General features: G+C 42.5%; 1 protein-coding gene across 2 annotated transcripts in view; it reads left to right on the plus strand.

Annotated features, from left to right (window-relative positions):
• SNCAIP (synuclein alpha interacting protein) overlaps nt 259–25,938 on the plus strand; it is a gene marked incomplete at its 3' end in the record, with an annotated part of 67,700 nt that continues 42,020 nt past the window's right edge. The window contains 2 exon segments of one of the 2 annotated variants that reach the window (NM_001105053.1): nt 259–315; nt 16,403–16,475. In NM_001105053.1, the coding sequence (NP_001098523.1) occupies nt 259–315; nt 16,403–16,475 (130 nt within the window). 2 annotated transcript variants of the gene reach the window in all.

Genomic DNA, 25,938 nt, shown 5'->3' on the forward strand with positions numbered 1-25,938 from the left:
GCCACTCAGGGGAAGCTGCCAGGGGAGCCTGGGGGAGTGATGCTTACCGCTTCTGAAAAGCCAGCCTGAGGACGTTCGAAGGGAGGAAGTGTTCTCAAGCTCAGCCCTAGCACTCAATTAGCTTTCCTGTTTTGTCTAAATATTAGTAACAATTTGGGATTATAAAACAGCTAACCTTTTTGCTTTTCTTTTGTGCTCCTATTTTGTCCAGGGCTTTATAAGTATTTGACCTTTACTCAAAATGTGCAGAGAAGAATAATGGAAGCCCCTGAATACCTTGATTTGGATGAAATTGACTTCAGCGATGACATCTCTGTAAGTATTGCTACTTGCAAATAATGCTTTCAGGGCGTTCTGCCTTCATCTATCTGGGCTCCTTTCTTTGCTGTAGTTGCTATACACCTAGACTCTTCTAACTATGTGTAGAAATTGACAGCAAAAATCCTGTTGTGGCAAAGTGTGGTTTTAGGGCCCCATGGCCCAGGAAGTGAATCCTACTTAATTTTGCATGAGCTTGGGTGAGAAAGGCATTTACCCCTACTGGACCTCCCCTTCCTAATCTGCTTTATTGTTGTCAAAATTATTCACTGAATAAATTGATAAGGTGTCTGCATATAGTAGGCACTTTCATTAACTTATCTATTTACAAAATTAACCCTATCAATGTCAGTTGCTTTTATGTGACTGGCTCTGCCACAGCTTGCATCCTCTAGCATTCACAAGGACATGGACTGAAGGATGACCAAGTTATTAATTTATGAACAGTGAGAGGCATCCTTCCAGTCACGGGAGGTGTCAAAACACAGAATGGACACAGGTTGGAAATACTGAGGAAGAGTCGTGCATTGATAAGGAGGGGACGGGCTGACCACTGAGGCCCTACTTAATCTGTGGGCTGATGAACTTCTTGGTTCCCACAATAACTGCAAACTTCCTGCTGCCTCCAGCTTAACTCCTGGCTGCTACGAGTGGATCGTCTACCGGTACCTTGCTTAGAGCTGCATGTGACTTCCCCTGGGCCACGTGGTCTATTTTGCCAGAGGCCAGCCAGCAAACATGGTGGCCTCTCACACTCTAGCTTAAGTGGGTTGACTCTCAGGGTATGTGTTGAGAAGGTTGTTTTTTCTAAACTAGTGATAGAACTTTTCTTCCCAGGAACACCAAGGGCATGATTTCTGACTTGACTTTCCGTGGATTTCTCCGTATTTTGCTCGCCACTGGCAGTTGTCTCAAAAACATGAGCTTTGGGAGTTCCCATTGTGGCATAGCGGAAACAAATCTGACTAGGAACCATGAGGTTGTGAGTTCATCCCTGACCTCGCACAGTGGGTTAAGGATCCAATGTTGCCGTGAGCTGTGGTGTAGGTTGCCGACGTGGCTCAGAACTGGCGTGGCTGTGGCTGTGGCTGTGGCGTGGGCCGGCAGCTGTAGCCCTGATTAGACCCCTAGATTGGGAACTTCGATATGCTATGGGCGCAGCCCTAAAAAGCAAAAAAAAAAAAGTACTCTGCAAGAATTGCCTTACTGGGATGCATTCAATGTTATCACCTATTTTATGCAGCCATGGATGAATCTTCATACCTTTCCCTCTTTGTGAATTCAGCCTTTCCCTATTTACGCTTTCACACAGTTTTTATTAGTCTTCATAAAGACCAGTAGGAAGTGAGGGTACCTCTCTTCTCCTCTCTCCCTTTTAAAATCATGATGTTTGACTTAAATGTGGATCAGAGCATGGTTCTTTCATAACCATTCCCCTCCACGTGTTTTGAGCTGAGTAGGGAAAAGCGAGGCAAGTGAATGATGATGTGGGAGTAGGGGTAGGGAGGAAGGTGTTTCAAGAAAGGGACACATGTTATGATTATCAGTTTGGGGTAGCTCTCTGAGTCTATACAATGAAGTTACGTTTTAAGAATGCAGGCTTTAAAGGCACCAGTCTGGGCTCCGGCCTCGTTCTGACCTTTGCTGGAGGGAGCACAGTAACTTCCCCTTTCTGAGATACTCACCTGATTTTTAAAGTTGTTTTGAGGATTGAGTGAAAGAATAATATCTGGGAAACACTTATCTTGGCACAAGTAAGTTGCTCTTAAAACTGGTAGCTTTTGTTATTATTTCAATGAATACTACCATAATATTTATATGACCAATGGTGAAGAAAGAACTCCAGGGAAAAGACCAGGCATCATGTCAAGACTTAAAAAAAAAAAAAAAATACAATAGAGCAGTTGTATTTATAGAGGAATCATCTGGCAGTAGCCCATAATTTTGATGAATTAGGAATCTCTACTTGAAAGATAATAAAACATGTTAAGCAATAACTGAAGCTGTCTAGCAAATTAGGACACAGGATTATGCAATAGTTGAGCTTCTATAACCTGACCACTCTGAAACATAAATATCTCCATGTGTAATTGTGTAACTGCACTTAAACTTTCCCCTCGAAATATATTCCTATTGTTTGGATCTTTAACCTACATTTAGACTGAAATCAGGAGGGAAGAGCGTGAAATTGCATAGAATTGTTCCAATAATGATAATGATTAACACTTATTGAGCACTTCCCCTGGGGGATAGTCATTATCTTATTTAACTCTCACAACAATCCTGTGAAGAAGGGAATATTACTATCTTTTACTGATGAGGAAACTGAGGTGTGGAAATGTAGTAGAACTTGCCCAGAGTCACCCAGCTAATTAGGAGCACTGTCTCTGGAATATCCACTTTTATGTCTTTTTTTTTTTTTTTTTTTTTTTTTTTTTGGTCTTATTTCAGAGCTGCACCCTCGGAGTATGGAGGTTACCAGGCTAAGGGTCAAATTGGAGCTATAGCTGCTGGCCTGTGCCACAGCCACAGAAACTCCAGGTCTGAGCGACATCTGTGACCTACACCACAGCTCACAGCAATGCTAGATCCTTAACCCACTGAGCGAGGCCAGGTTTTGAACCTGCACCCTCATGGTTTCTAGTTGGCTTCATTTAATCTGTACCACAACGGGAACTCCTGTTCTTTTTATTTTTTTAATAATTTTAATTTTTTTTCCATTATAGCTGGTTTACAGTGTTCTGTCAATTTTCTACTATATAGCAAAGTGAACCAGTCACACATACATGTATACATTCTTTTTTCTCACATTATCATGCTCCATCACAAGTGACTAGGTATACTTCCCAGTGCTATACAGCAGGATCTCATTGCTTATCCATTCCAAAGGCAACAGTTTGCATCTATTAACCCCAAGTTCCCAGTCCCTCCCACTCCCTCCCCTTCGGCAACCACAAGTCTGTACTCCATGTCCATGATTTTCTTTTCTGTGGAGAGGTTCACTTGCACCATATATTAGATTCAAGATATAAGTGATATCATGTGGTATTTGTCTTTCTCTTTCTGGCTTACTTCACTCAGTATGAGAGTCTCTAGTTCCATCCATGTTGCTGCAAATGGCATTATTTTGTTCTTTTTTATGGCTGAGTAGTATTCCATTGTGTATATGTACCACATCTTCTTAATCTATTCATCTGTCAATGGACCATATTGTTCGTGTATAATGACTTCATGGGGAAAGCAGTAGAGATAACCTCTAAAATATTGAAATACTTGTTCTTAGCCTGTTTAGGTAACCTAGGAGCAGTAAATTTACAACTGCCCTAAGGGCTCAATGGAGATAATTCAGATGCTAACGTTGAAAAAAAAACACCCAAAACCCAAAGATGTGTTCAACTTGCTAATTCACTGGTATAACAAGAAATGTAGTTTCCCATAAAGATGCCTGTATCATTAGGATTCTGTAAATCTCCTTTTCTGGCAGCCCTTAAGCTTCTTCCCTGGTTTAGTGGCGGGAAGGGGGAAGAAGAATGCACAGTGCATTTGAAAAAATGTTTACTGAAAAGATGCCCCGGTTTAAAACTCCTCTTCTTACTCTCCAGCCATACCCCTTTTACGTATTACAGGGTTTCTGTTTCATGATTTTCCCCTCTGGTCCTGAGCCTGGTTCTTGTTTTAATTAAAACACAAGCTGTATGTTGGTATTAAAAGAAACAGCTAGAATTTTTTTGCTTTTACCTAATGAGACAAAACACAGAAGGCAATCAAATTATTTTGAAGTTTCCCAGACTCAAAAATAATGCTCATCTTTTGCAAAATACAGAGTTTAAACTATACATTCTTGTAACGCTGCCATCTGAAAGGGTGGAACCTTGTATAATAACTGAAGATCTGTGAGGGAGAGATGACGACACACATAAACATGGGGCTTTTCAAAGTAGGGCTTTTCTGTCACTGCAAATGTGTTTACAGATTTCCGTCTTTATTCCTATGGAACCAGATCTGTCTTAAAAAAAGAAAAATGCTCTGGAATATTATTTTACCATTGGGTTCTTAGTAGCCGTGATGTATTTATTTTATTAGGAGAGGCCAAATTTGCTCTTCTCAAAAATAGTATCATACATGGGACTGAATAAAGCAGAGGCCAAACCACAGATCCACTGAAGAGCTTCACTTATGAGCCATCAAATGTTGGCTGTGCCACATACCACACTGAACTCTTTAAATCGTCAGTCTTGTTTAAGCCTCGCATCAACTCTGCAAGGCAGGCCCTATTTTTATCCCATTTGGCAGATGAAAAAAAAAAATGAGAATCAGAGAGATAGTATGATTTTTCACAAGGTTACAAAGAGATAAGTGGCAGGGTCAGGATTTAGATACAGATCTGTCTGAGCGCATTACCCTCTCTCTCTTCTGAGCATCTTGGTTGAGTAGAATTATCCCTGGACCAGTCACCTCATCCATCACTATCCCCAGCTGTCACTGAAGCGATTGCAAACCGCTTCCTGGAAGTAAAGGAGTTGTTGTGTAGTGCAAATAAATAAAATACAACTAACTAAGATAATTTCATTGTTTCTCAACTTTTCCATCTGTAAGGTGATAATAATCCATCTCTACCCATGGTCCCAGATTTCATGGAGAAGATAAGAAAATGTATATCTATGTACATATGTAAATACACATGCTCATATTTATATACAGACACAAATACATGTATATGTATATACATACCTACATGTACATATAAATATATACATGTACATGTAAATACATACACACAGGCATATATGCACACATGCAGAAATAGAATGAAGTGCAATGATCTATTCCTCAGCACAGGAATTTTTGCTGCTTTTCTGTGTCACCATGACTGCAGCTTTGGTGAAAGTTGACATTTTGGGGCAACTGCATAGCCTTTTTTTGGGTGCACATCAAATGAGATCAAGATACGTAAGTGTCCTTCCACCTGCTTACCCCCTTTGACCCAAGCCCTTGCAACCCAGCCCAATAGCACAGCCTTATGTGGATTCATTTTCCTAAGATGCTTAAACCACTGTCTGGTAGAAAAATAAATTCTTTCAGCAAATAAAATCACTTTCAGTGAGTTTTCACATTTTTCCACAGGGCATCGCTTGCACTAAAATACCTGCCCCCTCTCTGTTTTGTGTGCACCATCTTTTGCTCAGCTCATTCCACTGACACTTCCCAGATTTCATTACATTGGAACCAAGACCTTGAGAAAGGACATGTGGAGCTTATCATGTGGACTCAGGCACTGAGTTGGGGCAGGTAAAGAATACACCTCTTGTTCCAGTTTTAGGTGTGGAAAAGACTAGAAAGATGTCCAAGGTACAGAGAACCTGGCTCGCCTCTCCTCTCTAGCAAGGAATTGTCTAAAGCCCTGTCGTACTTTCCTCTGTGCTTCCTTGAAGGTGACCAAGACATTTGGTGGTTTCTTTTTTTTTTTTTTTTTTTGTCTTCTGTTAGGGCTGCACCTGCGGCATATAGAGGTTCCCAGGCTAGGGGTTGAATCGGAGCTGTAGCCACTGGCCTACACCACAGCCACAGCAATGTGGGTTCCAAGCTGTGTCTGTGACCTACACCACAGCTCACAGCAACGCCAGATCCTTAACCCACTGAGCAAGACCAGGAATCAAACCTGCAACCTCATGGTTCCTAGTCAGATTGGTTTCCATTGCACCACGGCGGGAACTCCTAGATGGTTTCTGATTGTCTCCATCCCTTCCTCACAGCCCAGTCTGTCAGCTCTGCCCTCGAGCAGTCGCCGTGCTCCTATCTACATTTAAACTTTCCTTAATGTGTCTCAATATGATCTATTTTTGTCACCTGTTCAGAATGTTTCAACTTTTTGTGATGTCTTGTATTCAAGTCTAAATTACTTCTCCTTGGTCCCTTCCCCAGCTCCCCATTATCCAAAGCCCTACACTTGTTCTGACATTGTATGTGTTACCTTGTTTTCTTAATACCCACCAGGAAAGAAATTAGGGATAATCTCATCGAGACAAAATGAATTGTAAATTCATGTCCCGTGACTAGTGTTAGAGTCCAGGTCTAGAACCCAAGTCCCCAGACCCTGAATCTTGGACCTGACTGACATCTCTACCTGAGAAGAGATCTTTCTTCTAGATAGAGTGACTTCCAAGCAGAATGAGCAACTGCCAGATTTTTTTTTCTTTTTTCTTTTTTTTTTTTTTTTTTTTGTCTTTCTGCCATTTCTTGGGCCGCTCCCTCGGCATATGGAGGTTCCCAGGCTAGGGGTTGAATCGGAGCTGTAGCTGCCAGCCTATGCCAGAGCCACAGCAACTCGGGATCTGAGCCACATCTGCAACAGACACACAGCTCATGGTAACACTGGATCCTTAACCCACTGAGCAAGGCCGGGGATCGAACCCGCAACCCATGGTTCCTAGTCAGATTCGTTAACCACTGCGCCATGATGGGAACTCCCAGATTTTTTTTTTAATGGCTCCTCTCTTATCCCGAAGGTAGCCCTGAAGGTTCTCATCATGACTACCCTGAAAGTAGTCATGGCATTCGTTAATTAGATTGGCTGTGCAGGTTATTTATACAGACAGTTTACCATTTATGAACAACTAGATTTTATATCAGTCTATTCAACAGGCATGTATTAAACATTTACAGTGCACCACGCATGGGTTTAGGCTTGGGGTAAGTGACACTGACTTGTTCTGTGCTCTCACAGAGTTTACAGTACTGTATGTTAACAATTGAACATATTATAAAATGTCAGGTTAACTTAATGGTAGGTCACATTTAATTACAATATCAAACTTTTGCTTTCTTTTCTTTCTTTTGTCTTTTTAGGGCTGCACCTGCAGCATATGGAGGTTCTCAGGCTAGGGGTCTAATTGCAATGTCAGATCTGAGCTTCATCTCTGACCTAAACCACAGCTCATATGGCAACGCTGGATCCTTAACCCACTGAGCGAGGCCAGGGATCGAACCTGTGTCCTCATGGATACTAGTCAGAGTTGTTTCCCCTGAGCCATGATATGAACTCCTCAAACTTCTTTCTTGAAATCAGTCTTTATATTTTGGTCGTGATTGATTATTGGCTCACAATTAAAACTAGACAATCATTGAAGTCAAAAAAGGTTTATAGTCAGCCTTCTGCCCTACTGCGAGATAACTTTCTTTTATAAATCTTCTATAATTTGTAATTTTTGCCTCAATATTTACCATTGTTTTGGCTTCATTTATTTATTTATTTATTTATTTATTTATTTATTTATTTCAGCCACACCCATGGCACATGGAAGTTCCCAGGCCGGGGGTGGAATCTGATCCACATCTAAAACCTATGACACAGATGTGGCAGCACTGGATCCTTAATTTGCTGCACCACAGCAGGAGCTCCATCTGTTGAACATCTTTGTCAGTGTCCTTGGCTTCATTTTTAAATGCTCACTTTTGATACTTTTGACAATAATAGTAACATTTATTGATACATTACTATGCATCAGACACTAGTCCTGATGTTTCACATTATTAGCTCATAATCTTCACAGCCACATTCTGATATTGATACCATTAGTACCTGTTTACAGATGAAGAAATTGATGCTATACAGAGATGAAGTCACTAAGATTAATTAGCTAGAAAACTTTGAAACCAGGATATAACATGTGCCGTCTAGCTCTAGAATCCACATGTGCAACTGCTGCATTAAAATTGAGTTCTGCTCGGTCACTTCTGGCCATTCTCATTCACTCACATCTTTTCCCATCTATGACTACTTCTCACAGTAGAGGGAGATCATTCAATACTGTGCTCTTATCAGCTTTACCCAAGTGGGTCTTTGGCTCACTACACATATTAGCATTATAATAGAGTTGGTCCTGGTATAGTCTTTTTTTTTTTTTTTTTTTGACCACACCTAAGGCATGTAGAAATCCCTGGGCCAGGGCTCAAACCCTCACCACAGCAGTGAGCCAAGCCACTGAAGTGATAATGCTGGATGCTTAACCAGTGCCATAAGAGAACGCCCTGGAATACTCTTAATATGGTCAAAATGAATTACTGAGTTTTCCCAGATACCAACCACAAGCCATGTTTCAGCAAAAAAGACTTTGATGATTATTCATTTTTTTTTGTACCTCTTGGAACATAAGATAAAAACAGAACAAGAGCAAAAACCAAATGCATTTGAAAATGGGAATGTTTATAATAATTTTCTTTAGATCCTGAAAGGGTAAAGAAATATATTTAAAGCAGACTGGAGGAGTTCCCGTTGTGGCTCAGCAGGTTATGACTCTGACTAGTATCCATGGGGATGCAGGTTCAAGCCCTGGCCCCACTCACCAGGTTAAGGATCCAGTGTTGCTGCAAGATGTGGTGTAGGTCGCAGATGCAGCTTGGATCTGGTGTTGTTGTGGCTATGGCATAGGCCAGCAGCTGGAGCTCAGATTCAACCCTTAGCCTGGTAACTTCCATATGCCATGGGTGCGGCCCTAAAAAGCAAAATCAATCAATCAATCATTAAGACTGGGATAGATATTTGAAAATGTAGATCACCAACATCTTATGCCGAGATGGAGGTTAAAACTGTGGGAATCATAAGGTCACTGTGAAACATGGAATGTGGAAAGGGAAGAATGTTTTAAAACAAAGGAACTGTACATCCCATGAGGTAGGAGGAAAAAGAGGCTTCTACAAAGGAGACTGGAAAGGAGTTTTCAGAGATTCAAGAGGAAAACAGAAAAAGAGGAGAAGGGATGATTTAAAGAATTTAAAGAAGGAAACGGTCAGTACTGAGAGATAGGTTGCTAGAAAGAAAAAGGTTTGAAAAGTGCCATTGGATTTTCTAGTTAAAACTCATTAGTGGCCATAGTAAGAGCAGTGCCCACAGGTGATGGCACAGATGCCATGCCATTGTGGCTGGAGGAGTGAATGCAGAGGGGAGGAAGCAGAGACAAGAACCAAGGCAGTCCTTTCAGAGAAGATGTCTGTGAACATAGGAGCAGGAAAGTCCACTCATGGCCCACTGAGGAGGCAGTGGGTCTTGAGGTGCCCAAGGTGCTTGTTTAATGTTATAGGATCAGAGCAGGGAACTGATATTAAGAAAGTAGCTGAAGATGGAGTTCCCATCATGGCGCAATGGTTAACGAATCTGACTAGGAACCATGAGGTTTCGGGTTCAATCCCTGGCCTTGCTCAGTGGGTTAAGGATCCGGTGTTGCTGTGAGCTGTGGTGTAGGTCACAGACATGGCTTGGATCCCGCGTTGCTGTGGCTCTGGTGTAGACCGGTGGCTACAGCTCTAATTAGACCCCTAGCCTGGGAATCTCCATATGCTGCAGGAGCGGCCCTGGAAAATGTAAAAAGACAAAAAAGAAAAAAAAAGAAAGTGGCTGAAGAGAAGGAGAGAAAAGGGGATGATGGCAGCGCATGAGTCTGATGGATGGAAGAGGAGGAGATCCGAGCACAAGCAGAGGTCAGCGATAAAGGGGTGGAGTGTTAACACCACATCCCCAGAGAAAGGAAAATAGTTTGATGTGCTGAGGACACCCCTTCCTGAATTGAATGGTCAGACCATTGGGGGGGGGGGTCACAATTTTAGGAAAATATTGTGCTTCTAAAAATCTCACTTCAGGAGTTGCCGTCGTGGCGCAGTGGTTAACGAATCCGACTAGGAACCATGAGGTTGCCGGTTCGGTCCCTGCCCTTGCTCAGTGGGTTAACGATCCGGCGTTGCCGTGAGCTGTGGTGTAGGTTGCAGATGCAGTTCGGATCCTGCGTTGCTGTGGCTCTGGCGTAGGCCGGTGGCTACAGCTCCGATTCAGTCGGTAGCCTGGGAATCTCCATGTGCCACAGGAGCTGCCCAAGAAATGGCAAAAAGACAAAAAAAAAAAGGAAAGAAAATAAAAATCTCACTTCAGCTGTGTGAGCTTTCACTACTAGGTTCACACGTACACATTTTTGTCATTTTATTGTGTGACCACGGAGACGCCTGCTCAAATTTTGGAAAGCTGGGTGAGAAATCCTGAATTTCAGAATCATTGTTTGGATGACTGTCTTAATTGTTTCTTTTGGAAACTTAATGAGACATTAGTTGTCAAAAAAAAATCTGTAGCTTGAAAAGGTGCTTGAGATTTTAGTTCTTTCGTTTTCTGTGGCTTATGACCATTGGAGTAACGTCTGCTTGTTCACCCAGCTGGCTCCACTTCTCAGGAGGAAGGGCCAAAGCTTTTCAGTCCTGAACAGTTTCTGGGGTGGTCAGAGATCCCCAAAGCCCAATGTAGAAATCACGGTCTGTTATTATGAATCCTGTACATATTCAAACTGTTTTGCATGGCAGGGTGACAACTTTGGCGTAAGCCAGAATGTATAGGATTGTCTTACGTCATAGCAGCTCTATGTAGTTTCCAAAGCTAAGGTTCGGTGTCTGGTCTTGGCCATGGCCTCTCTGGGATGAAGAAAGATGAAGGAAGCCGAATAATGTGCTGGAACAGGCTGGACTGTCCTTTCTTTGCTTCCCAGTCCCAGCATAGCCCGCCTCTTCCTGCCTCATCAGTTCTCAAGCCTTGATCTGCTGAGCTTCAAATCATGAGAGGGATGGAGTTGAGGAGGGAGGGCCTGTGGTACACACATGGAAATGTGTTAAAGAGACCGGATCATTTAACATCACTTCACAGCTTGCAAGTTGACTTCACATACATTATCTCATATGGTTATCTTTGTTTTCGAGATAAAGGAACTGAGCCCCAGAGATAGGCAATGATTTATTTGTCCAGAAATACCAAGTTAATCGATATCATAACAGGACTCAAATCCAGAGCTTCTGGCTCCAAATCCATTGTTCTTTATACAAAAAGCTAAGGCATCAACCAGCATTCGTGTTGTTACTGTATTAGAAGGGCTTATTCTTTTAAATATATCATGATTACTTTGCTAGACTGATAGTTAAGGGATTTTCTGAGAAGATTTGTGCTATGTACATATTAACTACTGTCATTATCTATTATCATTGCTACTAAAATTATAGGCTACACAAGATAATTCATTTTACTCAGTTCAGTAATTACCTAGTGTCCCTGGTAAATAAGATATTGTCCACACCCTCAGTAAGCAGAGAAAGAAGTTACACATATAGGTGAAATGTCGTGTGATAGATTCTTTAATGGACCCAACATAAGGAAATAAAGAGCAGTGGTTCTTAAACTTCATATGCATCAGAATCACATGAGTGGTTTGTAAAAACACAGATTGCTGGGCCCTGCCCTTAAAATTTCTGGGAATGGGCCAAAGAATATGAATTCCTAACAAGTCCCTATATGGTGTTAATGCCGTTCATCTGAACACCACACTTTGAAAGCTGGGTTAAGTTCTGTCTAGGAGGGTCAGAAAAGATATTGCAGGGGTATCCACAAGAAATTTAGTATGACTACAGTCAAAAGAGGAGCACAATGAGAGATGTGTCTGAGTTCATGGAGGGCTACATTCCATGCTAAGGTATATATGGCTCTTCTCCTGCAGGCTATGCGGAGCCGCTGAAGGATTTGAAACAGAAGCGTCCTAGTCAAATTTGCATTTTAAAAAGCCTGGAGTTCCCGTCGTGGCTCAGTGGTTAATGAATCCGACTAGGAACCATGAGGTTGCAGGTTCGATCCCTGGCCTTGCTCAGTGGGTTAAGAATCTGGCGTTGCCGTGAGCTGTGGTGTAGGTCGCAGACGTGGCTCAGATCCCGAGTTGCTGGGGCTCTGGCGAAGGCCAGTGGCTACAGCTCTGATTAGACCCCTAGCTTGGGAACCTCCATATGCCATGGGAGTGGCCCAAGAAAATGGCAAAAAGACAAAAAAAAAAAAAAAAAAAAAAAGCTAATTAATTCTAGTGTAAATATGGCATGTGGAGTAAATTCCCACTTAGCCCTAAATGTGAAAGAACTCCTTTGATCATCTATAATATTATGTCCAGGGATCCTAATACCGCTTAGTATTTCAGTCAAACAGTTAATAAGTCATTGTGTTCCATGCCTATGTACAAGTCCAGAATATCCTTTCCCTCGGGCAGTTGTGGGAACAGGCACACAAGTGTTGGCAAGCAAACAACAGAACACAAGAGCACAGGGAAGGTAGTTTTGTTTTTGTTTTTGTTTTTGTTTTTTATTAAGGGCAGACAGAAAGTAAGGTCAGTAAGGACTGAAGCAATGGGTCAGCCAGGATTTCACGGGGAGTGCAGAACTCAAGTGGCCTTGCAGAGCAGTGGCATTTGCCTGGCCAGAGGAAGGCATCGCAGGTAAGAAGGTAGCCTGGGGTCAAGGAACTGAAGGGGAACTTAGCTTTGCATGCACGTGGACATTGAAGAAGCATAGACAGCTGTTCACCCTTTGGCAGGGGCTTTTCTTGAGGCCTGATGGAGGAGTGGAAAAGAGGTTTGGATCAAAAAGGCTGTTTCTCCAGGGAATTATTTCTGGAAGATTTTTAGAAAAAGAGTAAATTAGAGAGCAACATAGAGACAGGAAGTATAATACTCCTCAGTCATCTGTAAGCCCCCTCTCCTCTCTTATCACCCAAGGATAATAGGAATCAAGGGAACAGAATTTAAAGGCTTAGACTGGGGTCCAGAGACAGGAAAGATACATTGGGCTTTGGTTCTGTTAGGACCAAAAGAACCGTATTCACTGCCTTGGGAACTGGGCATTGTCCTAAGAATGAGCTGGATTGGAGACCCGACAGCTCCTTATAAAAGGCCATCTGTCCTGTGAACTGAGATGAAGGCCTGGGAAGTCTTCCCTTTCAGCTCTGAGATGCTATGACAGGTCACTTGTGAAGGCGGACGTCCTGAGTCATTTGCATATTCCCAAATGTGTAGACCTGAACAATTTTTTTGTGTTCTGTGAGTTGTGTTTCCTCCATATCACAACTTAACCATCTATACGCCATCCCCTTAAGGTTTACCATCTGTCCAGATAGCAGTATTGGCACAGTATTGTGATGAGACAAATCCACAAGTGGATTTTTTTCCCTTTTGTGTCCTTATAAAGAATGGTAAATTTGTTCACAGTGTAGTTTGGAGTCATTGCTGAATATCTTACATTCCTTATGTGCTTATAACTTTGGTTTTCTGGCCAACACATCATCTTTTTTTTTTTTTTTTAGATTTCTGCATTTTTTTTTTAAAGGAAGGCATTTGTTTGTTTATTTGTTTGTTTATTGGGCCATGTTGAGCAATGGCTTGATGTGGGATCTCAGTCCTCAGACCAGGGATTGAACTTGGGCTTCAGTGGTGCAACTGCCAAATCCTAACCACTAGACCACCAGGGAACTCCCAGATTACTATACTTTTTTGTTTCCATTACCAGGAGCAGCACATGGACTTTTTTTTTTTTTTAATCAGTTTTATTATTCCCAAAGAATTTAGATGATTGCTTTCACAAAAGTGACTTCCTTTGGGAGCTCCCATTGTGGCTCAGCAGATTAAGGACCTGACATTGTCTCTCTGAGGGTGTAGGCTCGATTCGTGGCTCAGGTGGTTAAGGATCCGGAGTTGCCATCAGCTGCAGCATAGATTGCAGTTGTGGATCAGATCCAAGGTTGCCATGGCTGTGGTATAGGCCCCAGCTGCATCTCTGATCTGACCCCTCGTCCAGAAAATTCCACGTGCCACAGGTGTGGCCAAAAAGAAAAGAAAGGTGATGGAGTTCCCGTCGTGGCTGATTGGTTAACTATTCCAACTAGGAACCATGAGGTTGCGGGTTCGATCCCTGGCCTTGCTCAGTGGGTTAAGGATCCGGCGTTGCTGTGAGCTGTGGTGTAGGTCGCAGATGCGGCTCGGATCCCGAGTTGCTGTGGCTCTGGCGAAGGCCAGTGGCTACAGCTGTGATTAGACCCCCAGCCTGGGAACCTTCATATGCCGCGGGAGCGGCTCAAGAAAAGGCAAAAAGACAAAAAAAAAAAAAAAAAAAAAAAAAAAGGGTGATTCTTGTATGACATGAGTGGAGAGGCCAAGCTGCCAGGTGTGATGTAGGTTGAGGCAGTAGGTGGCGCTCAGCCAGGTTAGGCTTTGCCTGAAGCTCAGTCCCTATACCAGCCAGGCAGCCTGTGTTGTTCAAATTTAAACCTCATCAAGTTAGTGATTGCACATGATAGACCTTTGAGGTCACAGTGGAAGAGCTGAAGGGGCAGCTAATAAATGTGAGATCCTGGCATATCTGACTGTGGGGTGGGTGGTGGCAGTTAGGATGCACGTGGCTGGAAATGCAGATGGCAGCACACCCAGTTAATCACATGCATATCATTAAGCCCCTTGAGCAACTTAAGGAACACAGTCGATCTCAAATTTTCCTCTTTCTGAAATTTTGCCTTGGAAGGAAAGGGGGAGGAAAAAAAAAAGGAGAGAGGGTAAGACTTTGCCGAAGGGTGCTTTCATGGGGCACATGGCTGGTGAAACAAAAGGCCCAATTTTAATTGAATTACAGACTGTGTAATTATTTAACCTGTACCAGCTGGTCTCAAGAAGCTACCAGATTTCCTTAGAGAGCTTGTAGTTGGCTAGAAACATAAGGTAACTTATTAGTAACAAGAAAAATGCCCTCCGTACCTATGTTACCCACCCCCCTCCCATTCCCAAGGAGAGTAACCTAAAGGGGAAGAAAAACCCTTGGAGTTCATTTTTGGCTTACGAGGCATTCCTCCCTCCCTGGAGTGTGTGAGTGGGTTTGCTAAAGCACCTGTAGCCTCTGAGGAAGGGCCAACATAAACAGGATGTTATTGCATCAGACAGGTAAGAGTCATTTCTTTAATTAGTCATCTGAGATTTCATTTTTCACTTGGAAGTGCTGGAAATTTAATTTGTTTGTGATGCACAATTGGCATTAGCTTCAAACTGACAATAGCTTCAACGGCCCCTCCTTCTGTCTTGCTGTCTTGATACTGTATGGAAAGCAGGGGGTAGGAGTGTTGGGGAAGGGGGGGCTTGTTGTAGACACTGGGCTTCATCTATCAACATCAAGTGAAAACTAAAGCACCTTCTTATTGACAAATGTGTCCTGATTACACATTCCTCACTCGTAATGCTAGAATAATCCTAATAAGTTTCCCATGATCATTTTTCTTTTAGATTAAATGTTTTTTTCTCAGTCCCCCTCCCAGTTTTGCCACAGTGAAGTAAGCCATCCAGAACCCGTGCCAATTTACATAAGAACATTGTTCTTAAAGGTACAGAGCAAAATATTTTTAGGAAGTTGTGTTTTATGAGTTAAAGTGTGATTGAAGACAGGCTCTGACTTGGCCTTTGATTAAAGAAAGAGTTCCTTCTATTTATTTTGTTTTAAAACAGACTTCTCCAAAGAAAGATTGATGGGCATCAAATGCCATCCCCATACATCACAGCTATTGATTTTACATTTGTTGTAGCTCTTCTGTTTTATGCCCCTTTATGTCATAATTTGTTGTCCTGATAGCAGGCCCCTGACTTGGCCTGGGACTGTGCCTGCAAGGTGGTTTCTTTCCATTCAAACTAATCTATGCTTGAAACAGATGAGCTTTCAAACACAGAACCGTGCTCCCCTCACTTTTTATAGCATTATTCAGGTATTTCCCATGAAGAGTACAGGAAAATCTGTGGCAAGTGTCATCATTAGGGACGTGTCTCTAGTCCAATAGGTAGGCTCCTGGCTGTCCTGGATGCTGCAGGCAGCTGGGTGCTCTTTCTCCTGCCCCCTCCCCCCCATATAGATTCACTCTTAGGATTGAGAATGCAAATAATATGGCCATCTTCTGGAAAGTGTCAAGGTCAGAAAGTTCTTCCATCTTGTACAAGTAGCAGAAGAGAGAGAATGTCTGCTGGCTACAGCCCACCTTGTTTGTTAAGGGAGTGTCCAATCCCCTTTTTAATGTACATCTACTTACAGGCTTAGCGGTAGAGTCTGGGATGCTGCCAGATCACCACACAGCCCGTTCAGGGTAAAACTAGATAGACTCTGCAGAGATACATGTTGTACTCAAATATTCTATCTTGTGTTTTGATATTCTGGTCAAACTGAGGGAAGGTAATGCTCTTATTTTAAATTTCACACGCTGTCTCTCCTCTGGCTTCCCATTCAGTATTCAGTCACATCACTCAAGACCATCCCGGAGCTGTGCCGAAGATGTGATTCGCAAAGTGAAGACAGACCAGGTCAGTTTCGCTCCCCCCATCTCCCTCTCACCCTGACTTGCAGAGTGTAGGGCACTCCTCCTGGAAGCTCTCTCGGCTCACAGAGGTTGCTCCTGCTTTCTCTTTTCTTCTTTTATGCCTTCTCCACTCACTCCCCCACCCTCAACAAACAGATGTTAGGTCATCAGCCAAAGGCCAACTGGACAGGGAGGCCCCAACGAGGACCCAGCTGTATACAAATAAATGCAGGCGATCATTGTGGCAGCTCCAAACCACAGAATACGCAGCAATTATGGAAAACCCGAGAAACCATTGGTGACAAAACATAATGATGCAGGCGCCAATAAAAAAATGTTGGATGTGTTTACTACCCATATGGCAAGGACAAGACTGGGGGATGGTGCTTTGCCAAAGTCTGAAACCCTATCAGGGATGCGACTTGATAGAATCTGCAGTAAGGCATACTGTAACAGTTAAGATTAAAGCAAAGCTTTGGAGTTTAATAGTGTAAACTAAACAGAGAATTATGGCATATAGATGAAAACCAGCTGGCTGACCTTTTCTCCCTGCACAGCCCCCCCACCCTTGACCAAAAAAAGTACATTCAGGGTTGTTTTTCCCCTCTGTAAATCAAATTAAGCCTCTCTGCTTTTCTCTCTGTGATAGGCAAGAAATGAAAATAAAAGAGGATATTGATGGGAATGATACCATAGCTTTAAACGAAGAAATGCCGTTTATTATTTTTTCCACGTAATTACTCTTAAGGCATCACCATTAACCTTGCCAAAGCTGAACCTCTGATAGTAACAAGAATCCTGAGAACCATGGGTGATGGAAGACTTAAGATAATATGTATCGTGCTTAAAAATAAATAGATGGCCCCTACCTGTGCCGCTACCAGAATTCTAGGCCTTTAGAACTGAAAGGACTGTACAAAACTAGTTTACTTTTCTCCTGGACTGCTTGTTTTCTTTCAACATTTTGTTTAGATGAGATGGGGAAAATAATTACTCTTTCTAGGTGAGTTTATCTCTGTGTTTTCGGGTGTGTGAGTGAACATAATGCTTCAGTATTTGGTCAGAAACATCATAGAAGATAGTTGTAAGTCCAAGTCCAAGTTTTCATTTACCTTCACTTAAAAAATCTTTTTATTTCAAACACACTCATCATGTTTCTGTGGGGCTTACAGAGGCTTTGATCATAAGGCTTATCTCCTTAAAAGGCATGGCTAGATTCAAAGTTGAACCTCTGAATGTGATCAGTGATGAAGGCAGGAGACGCCGTAAGAGGCTCCCAGCCTCAGCATCCAAAGACCTCCGTCTGAGTCAGCACTCAGTCACTATCAGTTATATAACCCTGAGCCTAGGATTTGTTACCTATAAAATAAACTTCTGTGAATGTCACTAAGCTGCTGTTAAGATCAGAATTTGGTGGTGGTGTTATGAGGTACCTTGTAGATAGAAGGCTTTCTTTTTCTTTTTTTAATTGGAGGTGGGGAGTGAGAAGAAATAATAGCAAACACTTCAGTAGTTGTAAGTTGGAAGCTAGGTTGTAAGGCCTTTGCTTATATTAATTCAGTGAATCCTAAAATCCTTATGAGCCGAGCACTGTTCGGATGTTTATATTAGAGATGGGCAAACTGAGACACGGAGCACAGAAGTTACGTATCTTGATCAGAGTTGCATAGCAGTTACATTGCATAGCTGGGACTCAGGCCTCAGGAAGTCTGCCTCTAGAGTCTGTTCATATATATATATATGTGTGTATGTGTGTATATATATATATATATATATATATATATATATATACACACACATGCACGCACACACACATATATACACATGCACATTGTATATATATATATATATTCTGTTCTCATATACATATATATATATATTCTTTTCTCATAATATATATATATTCTGTTCTCATACACACACATATATACATACATATATACATATATATACTGTTCTCATATACATACATATATATACACATACGTATATACATATATATACTGCTTTTTTTACGGGCCGCACCTATAATGTCATGTGGAAGTTCCCAGGCTGGGAGTCGAATCGGAGCTGTGGCCACTGGCCTGTGCCACAGCAACGCCAAATCCGAGCCGTGTCTGTGACCTCCACCACAGCTCACAGCAATGCCGCTCTCTTTAACCCACTGAGCGAGGCCAGGGATCAAACCCATGTCCTCATGGATACCAGTTGGGTTCGTTTCTGCTGAGCCACAATGGGAACTCCCTTATCCATTATGTATACTCTCTCTCAGATGCTGGGCTTAGGGAAAATAATTTAATTTTAGGATATTTTCTTTTTAAAAACTTGAAAAGTTAGCATTTTCCCTCACCAACGAAGTGGAAATTTCTTTTCTTTGTTAAATAGCTTCTCTTCCTTACCAAGTTAAGTGAATTAACTGAAGATTTTAAAAATAATTTTCCTAAAGCTGGTTTATTCCATTTTTTCCAGGCCTTGTGACGTCTATCCATTTCCACAATAGGTAATGTTTAGATATTTCCTTTGCGGTGTAGAAGGAGGCCAAGTTCAAGTTTCGATGCTTTTAAACTCACCCAGAGTAGAGATCCAGTGCTCAAGGTAATCACCAGTAATTAGACCTGACAGGAAATGGATATATGAGGAGAAAACTCAAGCCTCTTTAGCAGAATCGCATGTACACCTCCAATTTGATGGACCATTTGGAGGCTGGCAAACCACTTCCTAATAGAGCAAGAGTGTTCCTAGGGAAAGAAACACGTGGAAAAATCAGCCTCTCCAAAGCATTGCTGTAGAATTACCTGTCAGCTCCTTTGAAAGAAATCTCAACATGGTCAGGTTTTCCCCCTCCATTTCTGAAAGAACTGAGGCACTTTCAGTTAATTCTGTGGGCTTTCAGATTAGAAATCACTGCCCCCCCACCCCCCGTTCCCCAGTCTTTCATGTTTCAACGGCCCAGGAAAAGTTTGCCCCGGGGGCACGTGCACATTTCCATCTTTAGGGTAATCTTTTCAGACAGATGGCAGCAGAAGACACACTGGCTTCTGAGAAGTGTCCACATATTCTGCATGGGACACCCTCTGGGGGAATTTTCCCTAAACCTCCTGTCAGTCGGAATATACTCCACCAGAAAAAAGAGGTTTCTCTTTACCTTTCTAAGTTTGTTAGGCACTTTCTCTTTTGTATAGGTTGTCAAGTGTTAACATCCCTCCTTGTATTAACAAGTCTTTGACTAGATAGATGTTTTTGGACCCATTCGTTCTTTTATTTATTCATTCTGCACATAACTTTTGTGTTCTCTGTCCTATGCTCTGAAGACACAGTAACAACAAGGTGGTGACAGGCCTCCATTCTCACAGCACTTACATTCTCGGGGAGGTGACAGACAAAAGGCAAGGAACTGAATATATAAACCAGACCATCCTGGATAGTGATAGAGTCGCTTGTAGAGGTTGTGAGGGAGGGGGTTTGGGGGACCCCAAAGTACTACTTGAAGGGCCCAGCCTTTGGGAAAGCCAGGGAGGAGTGGTGCAGGGGCAGGAAGTGGTACATGTAGCGCCCCCTGGGGTCAGAAATGAGCTTAGCATGTACGAGGAAGAGAATAAAAACCAACCTGGCTGCAGTGGGGTGCTCAAAAGGAGGATGAGGCCCTGGTGTGGGTCAGGGTCAGACTCCTTGGGGCCCTGTGGATCGTGGAACTCGGAGTTCAGGCTTTATGCTAAGTGCTGTGACTAGCACCACCAGCAGGATCCCACTTTTTCTAAACGCCTGTTACTTGGAAAGGAGCCCAGAATCATAAATCTCAGTAGAAGGGACCCTAAAAATCATCCAGTTTGAGAGAAAGAAAGTGAGAAAGTGCAAATAATAAAAACAAGTGGATACAGCGTTGACAGTGGATGGATGTGGCTAAAGGGTATCCTGGTGTTCTTTGTACTGTTTTTATTTTTTCCACTATTCTATAAATTTAAATGAAAATGTTTAATTATGTATGAGTTTTTTATAGGCTAGTAATGATAATACTAATGACAATACCAATAATAATAAGGTATTCCAAAGTCCATGAGATGTGTGAAGGTGATTCTTATTATCCTGACCATGGGGTCATCCAGTCTGTACTTTGTCATTTCAGCGACTGGGAACTCACTGTCATAAAGGTTAAGTTTTGTTCAGCCAAAATCCTTGTCCCTCAAATTTCCATCCCTGGATCCTGTTCTTCCTTGGAAGCTTAGAGAAGGACAGTTCTCCTGGGCAAGGATGCCCCACAGTGTCTGGACATAGCAGTCACCCTTGGCTTTGTCTTCTCCAAACCAAAATTTCCTCCATGATTTTGAGTGTATCCTGCTCAGGCTTCTTGCTTTCCTGTGAGTGACTACAGTTTACCAGTGTCCCTCTTAAAAGTGGCACACCCCAAACTCAACCTGAAGTGGCTCCATGAGGTTGATCAGAAGCTGTCAGCCCCACACATCAGCCCCAGGACTTAACACACATCTTTCCTGTCCTCCCTCATGGGCTAGAAAGACAAGACTCCTGCCTGCCCTTTCTGCCTGTTAGGAGGAACCCAAGTACAGATGAGCCTTGTTGGTGGCTCTTGAAAGCCTCTCTGTGAGCCAGAGACACAACCTGGGGCTCACCCCCTTCATCCCTGGGCACCGGGCCAGCCCCACGGTGGACTTTGAGAGAGGCAAGAGGCGAGTGTCACCAGAGGCCTGGGACAGCATCCTTGCACCTTCCACTGGCTCACCAGTGCCATGGATCCGCCCTGGGAGGGGCCTGCCCTTTAGTCCAAGGCACTGGCTCCGATTAAAATCTAGGTGTTCCCCTGATAGGGATAATACTTTAAACTCTTTGCCATCAATGACACTAAACTATGACTAAAGTAAATTTTTTAAGAGGAAAAGTTTTGAAAAGAAGTGTGAAGGAATTGCAGATATCATAGGAAGGCAGGAGTAAGAGGAAGAACTAGGAGTGAGAAGCCTTAGGGCACACTTTGCCTGGAGCTGTACGGGTGTCCTGGGGTGTCTGAGTTATGTCTTAGGTTCTCAGGGTACAGGCAATCAGCCGTGTTTTTGGCACACAGCCTATTTATCCTCAAAATAATTCTCTGAGGCAGGACCAGTATTATGCCCATTTTATTGATGAGGAAACTGAAGCTTACAGAAGGCAAATAATGCGCCTGGGGTTTTGCATTTGAAACTAGGTCTCCGGACTCCAGAGCCCCTGTGAAGCTGAGCAGCTGAAGAGCAGGTGCAGTCAGAGGAGCCAGGTGGGGCAAGGATGAGCATCAAGGAGGTTATGGGTGGAAAATTTGCACCTGCAAAAGGGTTGTTGTTTGTGAAAGGTTTGCGTGTATTCTCTGCTTAATTTCTGCTCTTCATGTGGAAAAGGAGGAGAGCACAAAGCAAGGAGTGTTAACTCTGCTCTATGGTTTTCCCCACATAAGGACTAAAGTACTTTAGGTCAACATGTGGTATTCAAATCAAGCATATTCAATTTCATTGAGTTCGAGTTTTCTTTAATTAATTGGACATTCAAATACACGTTGGTTTCAATTCCTGGTGCTTTAAATGTCTTGTGAGTCTTTCAAAATATGCATCTGCTCAGCTCATGGTATAATTTTCTTGTGAAATAAGGCAGATACATATTAATGCAGCTTTACATCAGAGAACTTCCATGTGCCGAGGTCGGAAAACTCAGCTACGTACCAGTAGCAGATGGACCAGGGGTGCGTTTGAGAAGAGATCCTGAAAGAATTTCAATATCTCAATGGTAGAGATATTGAAAAAGAAAATCATACTTTTTAAACTGTTAAAGTCTGATAGTAGTTGTTTTGGATGTGTATTTAGAAACATTGCAGATTTGCTGTATTTTTAGCCCTTGTGCAGCACATTTTGTGACAAACTCTGAACCTTTGAAAATATATGGTTTTCTAAGATTTTCAAGGATTTTTGGCCAGCACCAAAAATAATACATTGACATGAAATTTACTCTCTTGACACTGCTATGACATGGCTGATGATGCTAAATATATAAACCTCCTGATTTTAGTTTTATTAAGGTTGCATGCTAAAAGCATGAAAATGAAGGTTGATACAGCCGTTTAAATTGAAAAGCCTACTGATTAATCCATTTCACATGATCTAATAAAATGGATTCAAAGAATAAGGAAACATTTACTAAGATCTCAATCAAGAAAATGAACACTTTACCCTGACGTGGCAGACTCTTAACATTTATGACAGAAATCTAATTAGCTACAGTAAAAATATACGTAGAGTATAACATCTAGATGAGAATTTTAATCAAATCAATTACTTTTGGAGTTCAGTGGGATTGGCGGCATCTCTGCAGGGCCAGGCTGCCTTACCTCAGCCACAGTATAGGTTGCAACTGCTGCTCAGATCTGATCCCTGGCCTGGAAACTCCATATGCCTTGGGACAAAAAAAAAAAAAATTATTTTCTTTAACAAAACGGTAATTATAAAGGTGATATAATTCCTGTTTTTTAAATGGAAAGTAAAAACTACAATTAACCAAGCCACCAAAACAAAATTACTGCATTTCTCTTATGAGGCATATTTTTTATATGGTTGTCATCATAATGCAGGAGCCGTTTCATCCACTGCTTTTACAGAATGTGCATGGCCATCATTGTGAATGAACCACAAAACTTACTCAGGAAAGCAGAGCCACCCCCTTGGTCTGCCTTTAATCCATTAACACTTTATGTTTCTGGGAGAAAGGGTTTAAAGTCAATGTAGGGACAGATAGGAGCAGGGGGTGATTAAAAAAAGTAAAAAAGGAAATGCCGGTAATGTCCGAAATAATGTAAAGGGATGGAATTGGAGAGCTTAAATGCATGGCATCTTGAACCCCTCTTTTCTCTACCTGAACACTTCTTCTCTTTGCTGAATCATAGATAGAAGCCCCCCAGCCCCCTGCTTTTCTAGAAAGTTGCAGAGCTAAGAAGATCAAAAATGAGGCGTATTAGAGGGAGAGAAAACTTCCAGGAAAGGGACTAAGTCTCCTCTCCTGTGTTTTGGTTTTATTGGGCTCTTAAGGAACATACCTCCCACCCTCAACAGCAGTTGAGAAACACTCCTGTCGGTAGAAATGAGCCAAGGGAATCGGCGGTAAGGAAGGATGAGAAGCTAGAAGCTGAGAGCTAACTGTCATGGAGGCAGGAGGGGAAAGAGATGAGGCACAGGGACAGGGAAGAACTGATGCAGGAGCAAAGTGCCTTTGACCTTGCATGTCCTCGTGGTGGCTTCCTTCTTGGAAGTTCAATCCTGTGGAAGGGAGGTGTTTTCCCTGCTCCATCTTCGCAATCAAGGCAGAGGTAGGGTTGGGGGTGGGAGGTTGTGACCAGTTTGGGAGTTTCATAGCATCTCTGAGAGCACCCCACTTCTTGCTGAAAGCATATCCTTTTTTCCTTTGTCTCCCAGTGGACTCTTTCTTCACATTTAAAATGAGTGCTCTTTGTCCACTTATCTCCTTTGCCCTGACTCTTCCCTTAAAAAAAAAAAATCACTTAAAACTCAAATAAATGTGGGATTCCCTGATGGCCCAGTGGGTTAAGGATCAGGTGTTGTCACTGCTGGGGTGCAAGTTTGATCCCTGGCCCGGGAACTTTTGCATGCCAGCAGCATGGCCAAAAAAACGCAAGTAGATAGAAAGAGAATCCTAGAATCTTTTAACTGAAGGGTCCTTGGAGAGAGTACAGAGTCATCTACAAAAATCCAGACCCTTCTATGGCATTGATTGCTCAGGCGCTAGCATCTGACAGTGTGATCTGGGACCAGAACCATTACCACCCAGTAGTTTGTTAAAATGTGGATTCTGAGTCCTTAGTCTAGGCTCTGGAATCAGTGTCTGCATTCTAACAAGCTCTCCAGCTGATTCATCTGTGCATATTTGAGTTCGAGAAGTACTGACCTAGGCACTTTGATGCTAATCCGTTGTCTGTGATGAGCTATCATATCACTCTGTGCTCAGAATCAAGCAGTAGTTCCCAAAGATGGTTCTCAAGGTGCTCAGTGGGAACTTCCCTTGTGCGGCGTGAAATCTCCCAGATCAGCAGGCTTCCTCAAAAGCGCATCTCCTCCTGCTTTCTGCCTGCCAGTCCCATTAAGGAACGTCCTTCAGGTCCTCCAGTGTGCTGTGTTCTTTCACATGACATGGCCTTCCTTTTCTCCTTTCACCTCCAAGTTCACCTCCTCACGGCCTCCTTTACCAGACTTCCTAGACCACCACTGTTCACGGGAAATATAATGCAAGTTATTTCCATAATTTAAATTTTTTCTCATAGTCACATTGAAAATGTAAATAGATGAGATGAATTTAATAATACTTGTTATTTAACCCAATAAGTCAAAACTTTTATCATTTTGACCAGTACCACCAGCCACGTTGGAAGTACTTCATAGCCGCAGGTGTCTAGTGGCTCCTATTTGGACAATGCAAGCCTAGATTACATTCGCACCGCCCCAATTTATTATTTTCCAGCTCCCAGTACTTTTCCACCTCTTTGAATATGTGCATTTTAAAAACTATTAATAATGTAGTTTACTATCAGTTTTCTCTAGTAGTCTCTAAAACCTCTCTGGGGTGTTCATTCCGGTGTTTCCAGTGCCTGGTGCTGATGCTAAATACACATCTGAGGTAGGATGGAGGGATGAATGTGTAAGGAGATGAAAGGGTTTTCCCGCTGTAGCGAAACGGAATTGGGGGCATCTTGGAAGCACTGGGACGCCGTTCTATCCCAGGCCTGGCACAGAGGATTAAGGGTCCTGCATTGCTGCAGCTGTGACTTAGGTCATGAATGTGGCTCGAATCTGATCCCTGGCCTAGAAATTCCATATGGTGCAGGGCGGCCAAAAAAAACCCACAAAAACAAACAAACAAACAAAAAAACCCAGAAAACAAAGAGAGGTGAAAGGAGACCCACATCTTTGGGTTTTGTATCATAATTGAGGTTTGGGACAGCTGCTTTGGTTCTCTTCATTTGGTTTGACACTTTAATATTCAGTCATCTCCTCTTTTATCTGCACCATCAGTGTCTTTCTCTGTCGACGTCGTTACCCCTCATCACATACTTTCTAATTATTTCCTGTCCTAAAAAACAAGCAAACAGTACCACTCTGGTGGCTCCACCCTAATCCTCTGCTCCTTTCTCTCCCCACCTCAGGCCTCATTCGTAGCCGGCCTGCCTTAAAGAGTTAAGGGAACCTCCATCTTCAGTCTTTCACTTCCTGTTCACCTTAACTTGAATATCTTCAGTCTGACTTCCACCTTTTTTGCCAATGTCACAGCTTCCATTTGGTCAAATCCGTTGACAAGGATATTCTCCTCTTTCTTGGCATTGCTGCGTTAATTTGAAGCTGTTGGCCATGCCTTTCTGGAAACGTTCCCCATGGCTTTATTTATTTATTTTTTTATTTAATGATTTTTATTTTTTCCATAATAGCTGGTTTACA

The sequence above is a fragment of the Sus scrofa genome, chromosome 2 (genome assembly GCF_000003025.6).
Source record: "Sus scrofa isolate TJ Tabasco breed Duroc chromosome 2, Sscrofa11.1, whole genome shotgun sequence".
NCBI lineage: Eukaryota > Metazoa > Chordata > Mammalia > Artiodactyla > Suidae > Sus > Sus scrofa.